At 39.0% G+C, this 18005-nt stretch overlaps 1 protein-coding gene across 1 annotated transcript in view; it reads left to right on the plus strand.

Moving 5' to 3' along the window:
• Positions 1 to 14001, plus strand: part of LOC128740136 (serine/threonine-protein kinase GL21140) — a 60568-nt gene extending 46567 nt beyond the window's left edge. Inside the window, exons 2-9 of the mRNA XM_053835651.1 lie at positions 10127 to 10501; positions 10562 to 10786; positions 10853 to 10976; positions 11068 to 11485; positions 11549 to 11646; positions 11723 to 11989; positions 12058 to 12207; positions 12275 to 14001. Coding sequence (XP_053691626.1) covers positions 10254 to 10501; positions 10562 to 10786; positions 10853 to 10976; positions 11068 to 11485; positions 11549 to 11646; positions 11723 to 11989; positions 12058 to 12207; positions 12275 to 12583 — 1839 coding nt within the window. The 5' untranslated portion in view covers positions 10127 to 10253 and the 3' untranslated portion in view covers positions 12584 to 14001. The remainder of the gene's footprint in view (positions 1 to 10126; positions 10502 to 10561; positions 10787 to 10852; positions 10977 to 11067; positions 11486 to 11548; positions 11647 to 11722; positions 11990 to 12057; positions 12208 to 12274) is intronic.
• Positions 14002 to 18005: the final 4004 nt, after the last annotated feature.

The following is an 18005-nucleotide window of genomic DNA, read 5'->3' on the forward strand; positions in this document are numbered from 1 at the left end:
CCCAACGCACCGCATCTAAGACCCATCGAAAAATACTGGGCTATTATGAAGCAGGCAATACGGAAACATCCCAAGGAGGTCGAATCTGAGGAAGACATGAACAAAACTGGGTTTCCATACAGAAGAAGCTTTGAGTGGAGTTAAGCGTAAGGCGCGAGCATACGGTTATAATATTTTGTTTATTTTGTTTATTTGTTTATTTTGTTTATTTGTTTGTTTTACACTTCATCTGACTTATACGTCTAAATGAACTTACTCTAATATCTATAATAAATTTGTTCTCACCAACCGCTTAAATTTACTCAGTGATTCGCCAAATTGGAAATGCTCCTCAACACAGCTAAACACTCTGACACACGATGTAACTGGTTCGTTGCGGCCAAATTCGGTATAATATTGAAATTGATTGAAATAAATATGCCAAAAGCTTGCTAATGGGTTATATTTTATTGTCTGTAATTTGATGTGGGACACCCTTTATTGAGATATAGATCTTATTTTATTTGAACTATTTCAGCCATTTTTTGAGTGCATTTTACTGGTCCTTAACTAAGAAATCGAAATTTAAAAATTTATTTTTTTGCATAAAAGAAATATCCAATAGGCAGAGATCGTCGATGTTAACTCAATTATTTATTAGATTTGAGCTATCCTGTGTTAACAAAAACGAGTACATTTGCCAGTGCCAAATCGAAATCTGCCTCCTTCTACAGACGGTTGACAAAGCGAGTCAGGACAGGCAAAATATTAACGATACTCAAGCTCGAGATATAACCATTTCCGAGATATAACTATTTCTGTGAAATCAGTTCTTTCTGGTCATTTTGGGACATTACCGAAACTATACCAATATAGATGTCATGCTATAAAGACTTTAGGAGGTTTCCAAATCTTGAAGGTTAATATTTCCAAAACAGCCAGACATTACTAGCATTGATTAGATGGAAATGGCCATGCCTTGGTTATTTTACAACATATTTCCGTTTCTGTTTTTACCAATCGACTGCAATCGACTGCAAAAAAACATTAATTTAATTGAATTTTCATACTTGGAAACAATACCATGGATGAAAAAAATCAATTGGGGTCAGTCCCGGTGTAATGGTTAGCATTCACGCCTCTTATGCCGAGGACCCGGATTCAAATCCCAACCCCGCAGAAGTCACGAATGATTAGGTCATTAGGCTGTTAAAGTGACTATAATCTAACAAAAAAAATCAGTTTTTGACATACCTTTCAATAGTCCGGAACAGCTCTGGTGCCCTCTGGTCACCACAAATCTCCAAATAATTCAAAAAGCTAGAGATTTTTTTCCGTCGAACGCAACGAATTATTTTAAACATGTCTCTTTATAGAAGTTATAGAAGATCATTTGAAATTTATCGAAATTTGGCCTGTCCCGATCATTGTGATACCACTTGCATATTTGTTCATTCAATTGCGCAACTATTGAAAAGGTTTCAAAAGAACATTCCAATATTAGTGGCAATACGCCATTTTTTGAAGCTATCTAATCCTATTTCATCCTGTCCGATTAGGTCTAGTTCTGTATGTTGCCTTACTCTTGAGCTACAACCTTCAAAACACAAAAATTAATTTACACTCAAGACACCGTGTCATAAGAAAAGTAACGAAAAGTAAAGTATATCATCACACGCACTACCGTAAGCGATACTTCTCGTTATTTTGATGCTATCCAATACTGTTGTTTATTGTTCTGTCCTGTTTGCTTCCTTATCGCTGAACTGTAACTCCATGGCATCGAAAGAATAATAACGAGTCAGACTTGTTTCGTCTCCTCTCTTCGCTTCGATTTTGCTTTTTTGATTGCCACAGCCAAGCAGAATTTGAAAAAAATGGTGTTAGGGGCACTTGTAGATTTAGTTATTATCTACAATATTGCTGAAGTAAGCATTGCTGTGCCTTTTGTATTTATGGCGCTATAAGGCTGCTACCCTGTTGGTAGCAAAAACAGCGTTCTATTTGCTATCAACAGCATTGCAGCTCTACAGCGGCGTAAATATTAAAAATAAAACTTTACCTTTTTCAGCGATATTGTAGACAATTACTAGCTCTACAAATGCCCCATACACCAATTTTAAATTCTGCTTGGCTGAGGTACAGTAATTAAAAAAGCAAAATCGAAGCGAAAAAAGCATGCCAAGCCGGTTCCTCTCTTGTATATTATTCCATGTACAAAGATTATTTCACAGTTAGATAGTTCGTACATGTATGTGTCGTCTGTGTTTGGGAAGGTGAGACTTCACAGAGAAAATGAATAGAGAACTTAGTCCTTCTCACTTATAATTGGTTTTCGCTTTGTCAGCAATTGCAATGCAATCTTTTCTTCCATCAGAATCAGTTCGTAAAAATAATTCTGGTCCTATTATACAACAATTTGGTCAATCCATCAAGAAATGACTGAGGTATAATCGTTCATATATGAACTTTATAGCATTCGCTTATAATGAAAACATAACTAAAATTGACCAGTCAATAGAATCATATTATAGGGTAAGGAACGAGTTAAGCAGTGTTACCTATTTTAATCAGTTGAACATAAATAATCCGAAAATGCACTTTTTTATTCATATTTTCAAAATCTTTTGATAGGATCATCTTCACAAATCACTTAACCATACATTTGATTCACACAAACACAATTTACTGGGTTTCCGACAAGAAATATGATGAATTAAAAATTGTTATCCAAAAACGTACATTTTTCAGCTGCTCTTCAGCAATCGCCACCTCGCTACTAACGAATTTATCAAATTTTCAGCACTGATTACAACCACTCTGAAAGTCAAGCACTCAATTGTCACATACCATATTATTCACTCTCTTTTTTTCTATTATCTAAGGCTTTGTCACTAGCCAAAAGTTTTATTATTTTCTAACAAAACTGAAAACAAATTCTGAATTGACGGAACCTGTTCACCACCAGCAGCAGCTGCAGCACAACTGATGAACTATCGTGTTGCCAAGACACTGTTTCGGTTCTGGAAATAAGAATTTTAAGTTTGAAATTAACTGAAACCTCCTATGGTGAAAACGTGGTTCAATACTTTCAAGAGAAATGTAGGTTCATAATTAATTTTTCTTTATTAAAAACAACACTAAAGACAGCTTTTTCAATAATTTTCGAAGATTTTCTCAGTGATTTAATAAAGCAACGATGTGTTTCAATGTTATTTGCTTTGACAACACTGTTCTAAAGTTAGACCGTGCGCTCTGCTATGTTTGCCTCTTTTGTTCTCCCACCATCCTTATGAACAGCGAGTGAGAGGTCCAATTCGCAGTTTCCCATAAGAACTCTAGAGAATGAAAGTGACGACGAATACCGGTTGCCGAATGGTGCGGTGAGTGTATGCCCCGATAAATAATTTAGACAGATGGCATTTTACGCATCTATGCCGATACGCTATGCCGATTACGCATGAGATGCCGATTAGTAGGTCGCGGATAGGAACGCGAACTTACTGAATAGGGGGAAAAGTTCGAGGGATTTTTTAAGGGGACGTAAAAAAATTCAGATTTCAGGATTGCTTAAAAAAGCACCTTGCGGATGAAAATGGGTTCGGACTGTTCAAAATTAGTTCCACCGCTCCAACTTTTAAAGCGAAAAATCAAAAGTTTAGCTCAACAATAGTGTCTTCCAATGGTAACAGCTTGAAGAACTAAAGATAGCAAGAAGATTGGTATGCTTATATCCCCCACTTAGTCAACCCATCGCTTGTAATAAGGTAAAACAATCAGTGACCCGCTTAGACTGCTTAAAATTAGTTCTTTACCCTATGTTTTCTATTTCTAGACTAGACTGTCCTTCCACATGTAGGGTTGCAGCACTAGTTTTTCAGCCTGTTTCTATTTTGGGGCCTATCCTGTGATACTCCGCATGCTAGGAGGAAAATCACCACAAATTTATACCAATATACACTACTATGATTGCATATTTGTTCCTTGGTGATATATTGGTTCTTCAGGTATAACTACGTAACACGAAAACAGGGTATGCCTAATAATTAGAAGCATGCCGAAAATACCATCCAATGCCCTAGTTCAAAACTGCAAAAAAAAATTCAAAAAGCCTATAGAACCTCGTCCTAAACTGGTGTTATTTTTGTATGTTAATGATGGTCTTATAATTAAATGAACATTAACTTATACCAGTGGTGAATACCCCGTCGGTTATACCACTCTATAATAAAATCAACAACAACAACAACTTTAACTTAAATAATGTTTTCTACTCTCAACGCAAAATGTCAATCTTGAATCGCACATATTAAAGATAACCGGCAAAGGCAATAACAGCAACAAACATGTTATGATCGGGGTCGAAGAGTTATGAAACGCACTATTATAATATGTGGAAAAAAGAAAAAAATTAATTAGTTTCTACTGCTATAAAAGTTAATATGTTATAGCAGTACAATTTAGTGGAAGACAAATTCTTCTCAACTCAAACCTGGTATTCAATTGCGTACAAAATCATCGTAAAATGTTCATAATAATTTGTAAAGCACACGATTAAACGGTACTCCGGTTTGTTGGATAAAACAGGAAAATAAACTCGGTTTGTTTACATTGTTTAGATTCTTTATAACGAATCCTGATTAAACTGTATGCTTTGAGCTTGGAATTAGGAATAATTATTCTGATCAGAATAGTTTCGATCAAGATTGTAGAATCAAAGTGTATATAGAACAAGTTCATCTTGTCCCCACACTCCATATGTTTAGAAATTGCCACTGCATCTTTGTTCGAGCCTGACATGATTCTTTCATAGACAAGTAAATACCGCGAAAAGAATTATTGACTATTGACTTTATATTGTTGAAAATCATTATAGATACATCATTGAAGGTAAAGAAACATTTCATAAAACTAACGGCAATCCGGCATCCAAATTAAACCTACCAATTTTTGAACCCACCTAGTGGTCGACTATTATACATTGTTTATTTTACGATCGGAATGAGCGCTGAAAAAGAGATGATTCCGCAGTGTGAGACAAATTCCTAGATAAGACATTTGCATTCAAGGGCGCAAAACGCAAGGAAGCGGAGATATTCCCCCTAACGAACGCAGTTCGTTATCGCCCCGTTCAGTCTGTGACACATCAAGTAGAATTTGTTTTCTGTTGTCTTCTTGTAGCTATTAACTCTAGGTATATAAACTTTTCCTTATCTTCGTAAAAATGTTCACTCTAAAATAAACGGTTCCTCTGTCCGGAGGCTGTGAAATTGGGGACTTTTTACCTCCGTTACCAAAGCGTTATTTGAAAAATGTTGGAACTTGTAAAACTTTTCGCAATTTGTTTTAATATCCTATTCTTCGAATCATTGACCTATTTTAAGAGGTCCTCATAATCCAGATCAAATCTTTTTTGTAAAATGTCGTGGTAGCTCCTAACTTATTTGTTCGTAGTAGACGGTTTCTTGTCGAGTGTTAAGAAACATAGTTGTAAAAGGCTGTAAAAGCAGCCTGTTTGAGAAAGTCATAAATTTTACTCGCTTTTTATAAACAAAGCCAAATAGATGAATAAGAATAGAACAACATCGAGATGTACGTCTGATTTGAAACTACAACGTCCTTGCCCTTTCTAGCATTTAGCGAAATCTAACATCCGGCGCATTTTCCCATCAATAACAAATTTAATCAGTCTTCTAATAGTTTGTAAACAAAATTTGTCATGCTACAGTGATAATTGTGTCGTCCTCGAAAGATTACAGATTATAGGCAACGCATCATTGGTTAAATAAAATATTTTCCAGAAAGCATGAATAGTATTGGCCAGTTAGTTCTTTGCAACGGTAGTGTAGTCGTCGTGCATATTAGTAAACAATTAGTAAAACATCTTCATTTACGTTCCGGAAAAAAACAACAAACGTTGATTAATCCATTGAAACGGTGAGGTTCGATAGCTGTTTTGCATTGCAATGTACATAAACAACATGGCTGTCTTTTTCTGGTGTTTTGTTCGAGTGTTAAGTGATATGATATTATTCGCCAAAACATTTTTCAATTCATGACACATTCCATCGTTACGGGACACAATTAGCAACCATTTTTACTGTGCAAATTGGCTTAACTGGCTTGCTTCACCAATTTTTTTGAAGAGCTTGCAAATTTGGTGACTAAAGGGGACTTTATTTCTCCAGTTGTATGTCAGGGATTTGGTTCAATAGGAACTGATTTGCGGAGTAGGAATAGTGTCCCGTAACGCTGGAATGTGTCTCATAGGAAAATGGAAAATGATTTTCTTGCAAAACGTCGATAAGAACTCATCGATAAGAAGTCTAGATTAATGTGTTTGGTAATAACTGGCGATTTTGTGAAATAGTGATGCTGCTACTTCTGATGAATAATTGAAATTATTTTAAGAACGGTTCTTTTTAATATACAGTATTTTCATAATATAAAGACATATCGATATATGAAAACGCACGCCGTCGTTGTCATCGTCGTCACAAGGATAGAGCTGAAATGGATCGTCCATTCAAGTCACACGATCTTGGGCCACTCGTCGCCAATTTTCTAGTCGTCTCAGAAATCGCATATCGCCTTCAACCTGCCATTTCGCACGTTAGGCATCTATTTTCGCCGCACTGTCGGCCGGCATCCTTGCGACTTGTGCTACACATCGTAGTCTACCAACTTTCTCAGATATACGATGGGACTCTCTCCAAACAGTGCCTGTAGCTATTGATTTATACACCTCCGCCACACTCTGCTTCAGTTTGTGCGCCGCCAAAGAACGTCCGCAGCGCTTGGACACGACAAGGACGCGTAGCGTATGTCCTTCGTGAGCAGCATTACACCTTCAAGTTCATTTTTTTCTATACAGGAGACGAACCACTGCGACCTTTATTGGGGATCTATTGTGTTATACTTTATCTTAATTTAAGTGAATACTCCTCGTGGCTCATCACTATTGGCGAGTTGATGGCCGTGTCAGATTGCACGTGCATCCCAAATCGGTACTGCACTGGTACTGCGTATGAAGTCAAGTCCTTCAATGGAATTTTTATTCCACATGTCGGAACGTTCTAGGATTCCCTTCCCTAGGATACGCAGTCTGTATTGTACCAATGCTCGGCATTCGCAGTTCCTAGGTCTAACTCTCATGATTACAGAAGCGGCAAATCTCCTCATCGAGCTTGCCTATCATCATGAGATGATGTTTGCTAAGGCACTTACTTAAATGGCTTGCCGTTCTAAGATAAGGCCTGTTGAACAAGGTTTGCGAAGGCAGTGACCAGTGATTCAAATCCATAAAATACTAGCCGTTTAAAAGAGCTTTGTATACTATCAGTAGGCCTGATTTCCTGCTTGAATGCACTGTTGTACCTCCTTACTAGTTTTGTTGTCTGCGGTCACCAGTGACCCCAAATACACGATCTTCTCGTTCATCGCTGTTAACGATAGCCGTCCGTTGGAAACGCGCCCTTATCTCCTTTGCACTTCCTCCTTTCATGTATTTGGTCTTCAGCGCATTTATTTTTAGCCCAATCCTTCTAGCTTTCGTTTTCAGTCTGGCCTCAGGTTGCATCCAAAGTTCCTGGTTGTGTTATCAAAGTCATCTGTGAAGCCCAAGAGTTGGCCACCTTTGTTAAATATCGCGTCTCTTGTTACGATGCCCGCTTTTCGGTTCGGCCCCCTCAAGAGCGGTGGTGAATGGACTGCAAAATAAGCTGCTTTGTCTCAACTCTCACTGCGTCGCAAAGTAACTCGAGAGTGTCCTCGAGATGCGCATGAAACACATTACTGGATCCATAGTAGTTCTGGTCAATCGCATAAGCTTATCTGAAAATTTAATTAAGCATTAGCATGTGATTAGCTATTTTATAGATCGCCCGTCGTTACTTTACAAGCTCAATAATTAATTGTTCAAAATTGATGGTGCGAGTTTGCAACTGTGCAATCCTCTCAATTACGGAAAAGGTTGTTTTCAAGAATTTTTGCAACAAACGAGGCACGAAAGCAAGCGATGCTAAACTTTTGTATGAAAAATACTCACTATTTAAACACTTATTATTGTGAGCCAAATTTCCTCCTACTAAATATGTATCGATATCTAGTCTTTAGACATTACCCTTCTCTATCGACAGATTTCACAGCTGGTTGGTCCAGGACAATTAAGGGGCTAGTGTAACGATCCTTCTGACTGTAGCAGTTTTTACTCTGGCGTAGATTGCCTCTGCCGTCCTAAGGTTTTATGATGTCGAGCTTGTCTGCGAAGACTAGGAGTTGACTACTCTTGCTGAAGATCGTTCATTTCGTTTCGATGCCCACTCACCGAGTCAGACCTTGAATAGCAATGTTGAATAATATTCAGGATAGTTCATTCCCTTGCCGCAGCCCTCTGCGCGATTCGAAAGGACTCGAGATTGCCCAGCTAGCATTTTCATATGTATAAAAAAGGTAAAAATCAGCATTACGTACAGATATACATGCTAAATACATCGTATTTCATGCGCAAAATTGGCATATCCGTACTATTTTGGAGGCGATATACGTGATTACGAATAATTTTGAGCGTTACGACTATATAAGTATTTATATACGATAATATCCGATTAAGCGCGAGTCGCTCTGTACTACTCTTCGATTTTGTGATGAAAATCGTATGCATGTCAGTCATTATCATTATATACGACAAAAAATCAACTTGATCCCACTTTATCCAGCTTTAGTTACGATTTCGAGCTTGTTAGGAGATATTTACGATAGTTTTCGTACATTGATATACGAGTTGGTGCTAGCTGGGTGCCCTCTAAACACGCACGTAGCGCTTCACTCGCTCCAGAGAAGCTGATCAGCCCCGTTAGTTGTCCAGAAAACTATTCTTGGATATTATTATTATAGCTTTTCGCGCTTGACTCTATCATATGCTGCCCTGAAATCCACGAAAATATGATGCCTGGGTACGTTGCACTTCTACCATTTCTGGAGGAATTGCCGGAAAAAAAATTTGATCTGTAGTAGCACGAGCCCCCATCAAGCCCGCCTGATACTGCCCTGCGAATTCTCTTGTTATTAAGGATAGACAACGTAATAAAATGTGGGAGAGCACATTGTAGGCGACGTTGACCAGTGTAATGCAATCCAACCAATCGCTCTTTTTGTAGATGGGATAGACCACACCATCCATCCACTCTTGTAGTTGCTCCTCCTCCCAAATCCTAGAAATTATCCAGTGAAGTACAGTCGTTGAAAGACGAACCTACGACGACTAGCTTGTGGATCGTACCGCGTGGCAAACAGATATAAAGTTAAGTAGAAGTCGATAAGTCCCAGTTATTGCATCAATAGTAGAAGTTTTATTTTATAAAGTATCAAAAACCTTCTAAATGTTATTAGAGGTACAACAACATCAGTTTTGTGACCGATCTCAGATAGTTGTCTGAAACGTATAAATTGGCCTTCAACCTTCCGAAACCTTTGTAATTTTCATTTCATTTAACTGAACCACGTTGGGTGCAACGCAACTGTACCGTATGTTAACCCATCTTACGTAACTGTAATGAAAAGATTTACAGTTAATTCGCAACAGTCTGAAAGCAAACTGGACCGGTCTTTTAGCATTGGTGCGCGAAATTTGAACTCAAATTTATTATCCAGCAGCAGTAGTAGCAGCAGCAACAATTAGAGTGCGACTTCACTAACCAAAAATAATTAACATCTTTCCACTTCGATGATTCTTTTCAAAATCCTATTTTTCCGTAACTTGTTTTCAACTTGTTTTTTTTTGCGTGTGTGTTGCTCTGCTTTCCACTTAAGTAAGAGTGAGTTGAGTACAATTACCATTTGCCTGCTTCCGATTGTTGTTATGTGCACCCGTACGGCGGTTATTAAAGGGTTTGTTCCGCTGAAGTGAAAGTAAAAGTTTGGGTAATGGTAATGATCTCACCGAACCACCTCAATCAAGCCAAGGTTATGAAAAATGAAAATTATAGTGTTGACACCTCCTCGTGTATGAAGAGTTATGACAAAAGTGACACCTTTGATGAACAGGGTAGTGCCATATGGATGCGACAAATGTTGTTAAACTAGTGCTCTAAATTACACTATTAACATTACGATTTATTTTCCTATTTGATCTTTTATTGCCATGCAGTAACCGGCGCCGTGGCTCCATGGTTTTCCGGGTTCACAGCGACGAGGGAGCAAAACGACGGTGCCGAATTGGTAAAAGTGAATAAAACGACCAGCTTGGACAGCAACCGCACAGCACTGGAAGTAGAATGGAGGTGAGCAACCACACCGCTTCGACGTTGAGTCGGAGCAACAGCCGGACAAGTTCCAACTCGGAGCTGGAGAAGGAACTGATCGATCTGGAAATCAGCGGTACACACAACAAGTCCAGCACACTTAAAAAACGGATCTCAAGCAGTCGGACGCCGGCTAAAAAGGCCAAACGGGTACGGTTTTTTCGGAACGGCGACAGATTCTACTGCGGCAGCACCATACCGGTGTCGGGGGAGAGATATAGGTTGGTTGAACATTAAAAGTTCTTTAAAAAGGTTAATAAACACTTTCTATTCATCTACAGGTCATTCGATAGCTTAACAGAGGACCTAACGAGACTGTTAGAAGATAGTGTAACACTAACAGGTGCCATCCGGACGATATATACGCTGGATGGTAAGAAAGTCGAAAAGCTTGAAGACCTCGAAGATGGTAAAAGCTATGTATGTTCCTGTAATAATGAAGGTTTCAAGAAAATAGAATACAACACAACCAACACAGCTAATAAAAATACAAATAGACTGTCTAGGTAGGTCAATCAGCAGCAGCATGAAACGATGAGTTTCCATTCTAAAGTTCTGCTCAAACATTTCAGACTAATACGTCCAATATCGCCAATCAAAAATGGCTCCAATGGTACAACGCCTCTTAAAGAAATCAGCTCCGTAGTCCATCCCAGGATTGTAACCCTAATAAGAAACGGTGTGAAGCCCCGCAAGGTATTTATTTCGAGCATGGTTTAATTCCATTACGGAAAATAAACAAACTATTTTGTTGCAATGCCGTTTCTTGTTTTTTTTAATCGCCCAGATTCTCCGGTTGCTGCTGAACAAGCGTAACAGTCCCACGTACGAGCATGTGCTGACGGCAATCACGCAATGCGTCAAACTGGACACCGGTTGCGTGCGGAAAGTGTTCACCGTGTCGGGGTCGCCGGTTCTGAAGCTGGCGGATTTCTTCGGCGAGGAGGATGTGTTTTTTGCCTACGGTAACGAACGCGTCGGGAACGATGATTTCGAACTGGAACCGGACGAGCGAAAGACCATTCAGGCCAACAAAAAGACACTGCGAAGCAACACTACCCGTACGGGACCGAAGCCCAAGATGCCCATAAAGAGCCACAACGATACGTTCGTGTGCGTGGATGAAACCGTGCTGAATGGGGTGATTTCGCCAGATTCTCTGCCACTCGAGTTGCAGAGCAAGTACACTTTGGGATCAATTATTGGTGAGGTTCATTCGATCATTTAGTAAATAAAAGTCGTTTACTTATTGTCTTGCATCTGAACAGGTGATGGCAACTTTGCGGTAGTGTTGAAACTAAAGGACAAATCAACGAACGCGGATTACGCGCTCAAAATCATCGACAAATCGAAATGTTCCGGGAAGGTAGGGTATCACCGTGAATTGCGCCAGCCGGCTGCACACCAATAATGAATTATACTATTCTTGCATTCCGATTCAGGGTCACTACCTGGCGGCGGAGATTCGCGTCATGAAGAAACTGAACCACCCGTGCATCATACAGCTGATACAGGACATTGAAACGATGAACAACATGTATCTGGTGCTGGAGTTGGTCCGGGGTGGCGATCTGTTTGACGCTATAACGAGGGTAACAAGGTTTTCCGAAAATCAATCCAAAATCATGATGCGACATTTGGCCTCGGCAATGTCCTATATGCATGCGCTCAGTATCGTGCATCGTGACATCAAGCCAGAAAACCTGCTGGTAAGTGATTGCCATTACTGAAGAAACTTCACTGCAGCATAGAATAATATTTCTATCAATATTGACAGGTTGAGTTGGACCGAGATGGTAATGTTATGTTGCTGAAGCTGGGTGATTTTGGACTGGCCTGTGAAGTTACCGAACCATTGTTATCGGTATGCGGGACACCTACCTATGTGGCACCCGAAATCCTCATGGAAACCGGTTACGGTGTGAAGGTAGGTTCAAAACCCGACAATTAAAATACGAGCAGTTTTAAAACCAGTCACGTTTTCACATTGGCAGATTGATGTATGGGCAGCCGGTATTATCCTGTACATTTTACTCTGCGGCTTTCCGCCGTTTGTTTCGCCTGACAATCAGCAAGAGCAGCTGTTCGATGCTATTTTGAACGGTTTCTTCGACTTCCCTGCGCCATACTGGAACAATATCGGCGACAGTGTACGAGATCTGATAATCAATATGCTACAGTCCGATCCGGAACTGCGGTTCTCCAGTGAGGACATCCTGGATCATCCCTGGCTCACGAGCGACGTGGTGGGAGACACACAGGATCCCAAAGGGTACCGCATCATCTCCAATTTAGTATATTAGAACCAATCAATATTCACTCCTTCACTTCCGCCTATCCGCGTGTATGCTTCGGAGTAAGCAAGCAAGCAAAATTCCTGACGCACCTAGATTTTAGTCTGTTAGGGTTCTATTTATCACCGGTAGATTGTTTACTTCCAATAACAACACATCCAAATTTTATGTTATTAAGTTAGATATCAAAATTTCTGTGATGATTTATTTTGCATTACTTGCACAGAAACCGAGAATGCTTTTCAACTTTTAATTATTTTTACACTTTATTTATCAGTTCTCGCTAGTTGCTTTGAATAAGGGGGTGGCACCTTAGCACAAGTCGGAAATTAAATAAAAAAAACTTCAATGTACATAGCATGGCCAAATAGTCGTTTATTACTGATAGGTACAATGATTATCGTATTTTCTCGTTTCCATTCTCTATTCCATTATCAGTTCCGAATGAGCTAGGGGCAGGACGATGGCGACAGTGCTTACGGATGATACTCGTTAGGTAAAACCGCTAATCAAGTTTGAAAAAAACGCCAAAAAGTGAGTAAATATTTTTGACCACTTTGTTTAAAGTTCGTGAGTGAGAGTGTTCGCAAAGTAAAGATAAAAGACCGAATGCGCGGCCACTTGGCTTATCAAGAAGTGCCGTTGCGTTGGCTGGTTCCGTTACCCACATCAAGTATGCAAAAAGTATCGAATCCTGTAAATAGCAGCATTTTAAGATATTTATGAGCAAATACTACTATACTATAACTACTACAACTACAACACTGCTACTATTAAGTATCATCATAATTGTAACAATTGTAACGCGAAGAAGAAGCGAAGAAACGAAATATCATCACACGAGAACTTTATACATATTTGTTCGTTGTACACTATTATTGCTGTTAGCAATTGCAGATTTTTATTCATTTGAATATAATTTAAGACAACTTATTTGTTAGTTTTAATTGATGTTAGCTCAATTTTTCCGTCTTCTAAGTAGCGAAAGAGTTTAGAGCGGAATCGCAGTCATGGAAAGAGGTAAATAAAGCAAAACTGATAGGTAGACAGTCAAATATAGTAGGTATATTTGTTTCGTATATTTTACGCGGTATTGTTTCTAATTTATTCTTCATTTCCTCTTTTTATGAGTAGCATTGATATTTTCGTTTTTCGTTTGTAAGAGTCATTATTATTTCTGTGGTGACGAGCACGCGTTGGTAGTGTTTAAAATTTTTGTTTAAGTTTGCAAGACCACAGCATGGAAAGGATTCAATACAATCAGTGTCGAATAACTTTATAGAATTACACCATTTATTAGTCTAGCTAGAAATGACGAAAGCGCCTAGTTTCATAAAAAAAGAGGAGACGAATAGTTTTGTTTTGGCTTTAAAAAAAAGAACATAAAATATACTATGACAGTGTACGCTACAGCTGTTTCAGCATCATTTCAGGAAGTTTTGTTTTTCTTTCGTTTCGAAAATTCCAGTTTTTGTTTAATTTTTACTTTTTATTTCTGTTTTAGACATTATCATTAAAACATTGAAATGTAACTGCAACATAATTTCGATCCTGCTGTTCTCATCTTTATGTCATAAACGAAGAAAAGCAACATTTGCTAACGATTGGAGAAATTTATAGTATTTAATAAGGCAAGAAAAATTATGCGACAGTGAAAAAAATCAAAAACATTTTTTTGAATCTGTTTCTTCTATGTAAAAAGGTTCATTCCCCGGGGATAGTGAAGCTTCAACTCAACTTAAAAGCAGTGAGCGCGTATCACGATCAATGCTCGAGCCATTTGAAATTTCATGTAACATTAGTCCCAGATATTTTTTGTGAATAAATCGCAACCCGTCGTGTTGATAATCAACCTTACTCTGTATTCCAACGGATCAGCTTGTCGAACGAAATTCGTTCCACCACGACGGAAAATTTTGTAAAAAACTTTTTCAATTATATTTTTGCTGAATTGCTGACAACATTTTCATGCACTTGCGAAAAAAAGTGCTGCGATGCTTGGTTGGATCTCGTTTGATTATATGATGATATCAAATGGCCAAAGTGTACTTTTAAACGTTTTCGTATAGAAACTAAAAATTGAGAGTTTTTGAAAAATTAATATCCGATTGCTTTTGGTCCGAAACAAAAAATATGATTGAAATTGCACGGTTTTTGAATCATCTTCAAAAAACAAACCGCGTAAAAAGAGACTTCACTGTGTATTTGGTCACAAAGAATAATCGTGCTAATTGTTAACCGAATCTAAGAAGGCCTGTAATTTAATTATCACTCACCTATCTATCGCCATCAATCAATTCTCACATATAAAATAGAAATTGTAGGTATGTATTTATCCCTCGATTATCCAACTAAAATCTCAACAAAATCTGATCGACTGAGGATTCAGGTTTTGTGTAAGTTTACTCTGAACACATCTAAATTTATTGTTTTACTAGTGGCAAGCTTATTAAGCACATTGTCCCATGCAAAGTAAGATCGTGATGATACTGAAGGCCATTCTTTGGGGCATGTGAAATGTGGTAAGTTCGTCTGACACCACTCCTGAAGAGAATTTGTGTCATGAGATGGAACAGAATCATATTGAAAGTGAAATTTACTACTTTACCATTCAATTACGAAGCGTAGGGAAGAAAATGAGTAATCAAATTATCATCAATGGTCAGTTTTTCTCGAACATCGCCAACGTACCCTTCCTACGGACCATTAAGTAGCAGTACATGTGCGGTCAAAATTATCGACGGACAAAGTAGGCCACTTCGGTTAAAAATTCGGCAATTAGACAACCCGCGAGTTGTCGAAAACTACGCGCGCGTATTAGATGAAGCTCTACCTTTCTCTGTGGAGCTAGGTGCTCGACCCTCGAAGACGAGGAGACGGTTGGTTGTCAATAAGACTACAATCGCGATGCCAGGTGAAGTAACCTCGAATTGGTTTGACGGGCAATGCCAACAAGCGATGGAGAAGAAAAAAAGAGCTTGGATAAACTATCTAAGCATATCCACAAGAGAGAATTTGGCAAAATATTGACGACCGCAGAATGAGTTGACCACTAGCCTTAGGAGGAAAAAGCGCCAGAATGAGGATAGAGATCGTGGAGAGTTAGAACAACTACTCCGGGCTAATGAGACGCGTAAGTTCTATGAGAAGGTGAACCAATCTCGTAAGGGATACACCGAAGCAGTTCACTATAGGGACGAGGTGAAAAACCTGACCACAAACGAGTGCGAGGTGGTCTACAAGTGGAAGCAGTTCTTCGATGAGCGTCTAGACGGCGATATAACAGAAGGATACATAACGGAAGTACTCCTAGGTACTTATGAACGATAACAGCGTCGTCTCCTGTCGGCTCCCGACCTCGAAGAGATCCGGCGAGAAATCGGCTAGCTTAAGGATAATAGAGCTGCTGGAAAGGACCAACTCTCGGCAGAACTCTACAAAAATGGCCTGCAACGGCACTTCACTGGATAATTTTAAAGGTTTAGGAGGAGGATACCCAAGCAACAATGTGAGTTTTATTGTACTCTTATGGTGGTCTTCAAGACCAATTTTGGTCTTAACTGCCATCATAAGAGTGTAATAAAACTCAAATTGTTACTTGGGTAAACTACCAGAGGAGTAAATGAAAGGTGTGGTTTGTCCCATCTACAAAAAGGGCGAAGGGCGATCAGCTAGATTGCTGTGATTACCGCGGTTTTACGCTGATCAACTACGCCAATAAGGTGCTCTCCCAGATTATGTTACGTCGTCTAACTATCCTCGATAGCGAGAGGTTTCGTAGGGCAGCATCATGACCTCGTAGGGCTTTAAGGGGGGCCCGTGCTACTATGAATCAAATTTTGTTTCTCCGACAAATTCTCCAGAAATGGCGGGAATACAACGTGGCCACACATATTTTCGTGGATTTCAGGGCAGCATACGATATAGTCGAGCGCAACCAGCTACGGCAGATAATGCACGAGAACGAGTTTCCGGACAAACTGACGCGGCTGATCAAAGCTACGCTGGAGCGAATGATGTGTTACGTGCGTGATTCGAGGGCACTCTCGAGTCCTCTAAACTCGCGTACGCGCGAAGCCTCATATCCTTTTTTACAAGTTTTTACCCTGATCACTTGGGTGACTACAAATCAAATGGGGGCTGTACACTCAAAATAATCCACACGCCCTTTTCACATGAAAAATCAAGTAAATTTCTCTACAGGCAGTTAAGTGATTTTCAGATTACTGTTATTGGAAAAAATAATAGCATCTATCTGATTTTCATGTTAACGCATTAGTATGCGTGCGAACTACCTGAAAATCACGTAAATAGTACAGGAAAAGCTGGATGGAAAATATTCACATAACTTTTCCTATGATTTCGACGTGAAATTTATTTTGAGTGTAAGATAAAGAAGAGGGTGACTGTAAAAATAGGGTCCGTGAGTCACCTCACTGTGAGTGAGGTTGGATTATTATTTCAGTTAGTTTACACTCGTGACAATGAAACAGAAAAATATAAGTGAAGTGAAGCTAACATGAATGTGAAGAGCAGGTCGAAATTCTTATTTCAAATTATTCATTAAAAAAAGACTGTGGTTTCTGTGGTTGCACAGAAACACAGATAAACCAATAATTTCATTACCGTCTGCTAGAATTTCCTTCGTCTATTAACGGATTTTACGCCAATTTGACAGCTTCAGAATCAAGTGAAACTTGGTCGCTCAGATCTAATCTAATTTGAAAACTCGACATAGTGTTTAAAAAAAAATATAACTCAAAAAGATCTACACAAATATAATAAACTAGCTGTACCCTGCGTACGTCGCTTCGCGTCTAATTGACAGGGAATCGGATGTACGCTACGCTATGTAATTCAATGAGATGCAACTACGTTACTTAATGCTTGTCTTGAATCGAAGAACTCAAGACTGGGCATTCTGTCAAACCTCTACGGACAGGGTTAGTATGCTCTCCACGGACCACGATGGCAATTGTTAGTTTGTGTATGTGCCATCATTCTGACATCTTGCAATGAAAAATGAGTATTTTCGAAAATCTGAGAAACATGGAGAAGCGTCACTGCGAGGGAGATTGATCAATCCGTACAAAACATTGGGAAATTGAATGTGGGATTGGAATGAGCAATTATACCAAATTTGGTTGAAATCGGAGGTGGTCGATACAATGGATATGATCACTTGAGAGGGGATAACCCCTATATAACCTTGAAAATTGAGTTTTGTGAAAAACTCAAGATAGAATATTTTAAGACCTTCTTTAAATTAATTGTTTTGACCAATACACCCTGTGAAGAGAAACCTGAGGTGCATGAAAGTTAAATAATAAAGTGCTTTCGGACATAGCGTGTGGCGTTAGTTGTATCGTTCTTTGCTGCATATATGCGAACCTTATACAATGCCCAGTCTTGAGTTCTGTAGTGTTCGCTT

This window comes from Sabethes cyaneus, chromosome 3 (genome assembly GCF_943734655.1).
Source record: "Sabethes cyaneus chromosome 3, idSabCyanKW18_F2, whole genome shotgun sequence".
NCBI lineage: Eukaryota > Metazoa > Arthropoda > Insecta > Diptera > Culicidae > Sabethes > Sabethes cyaneus.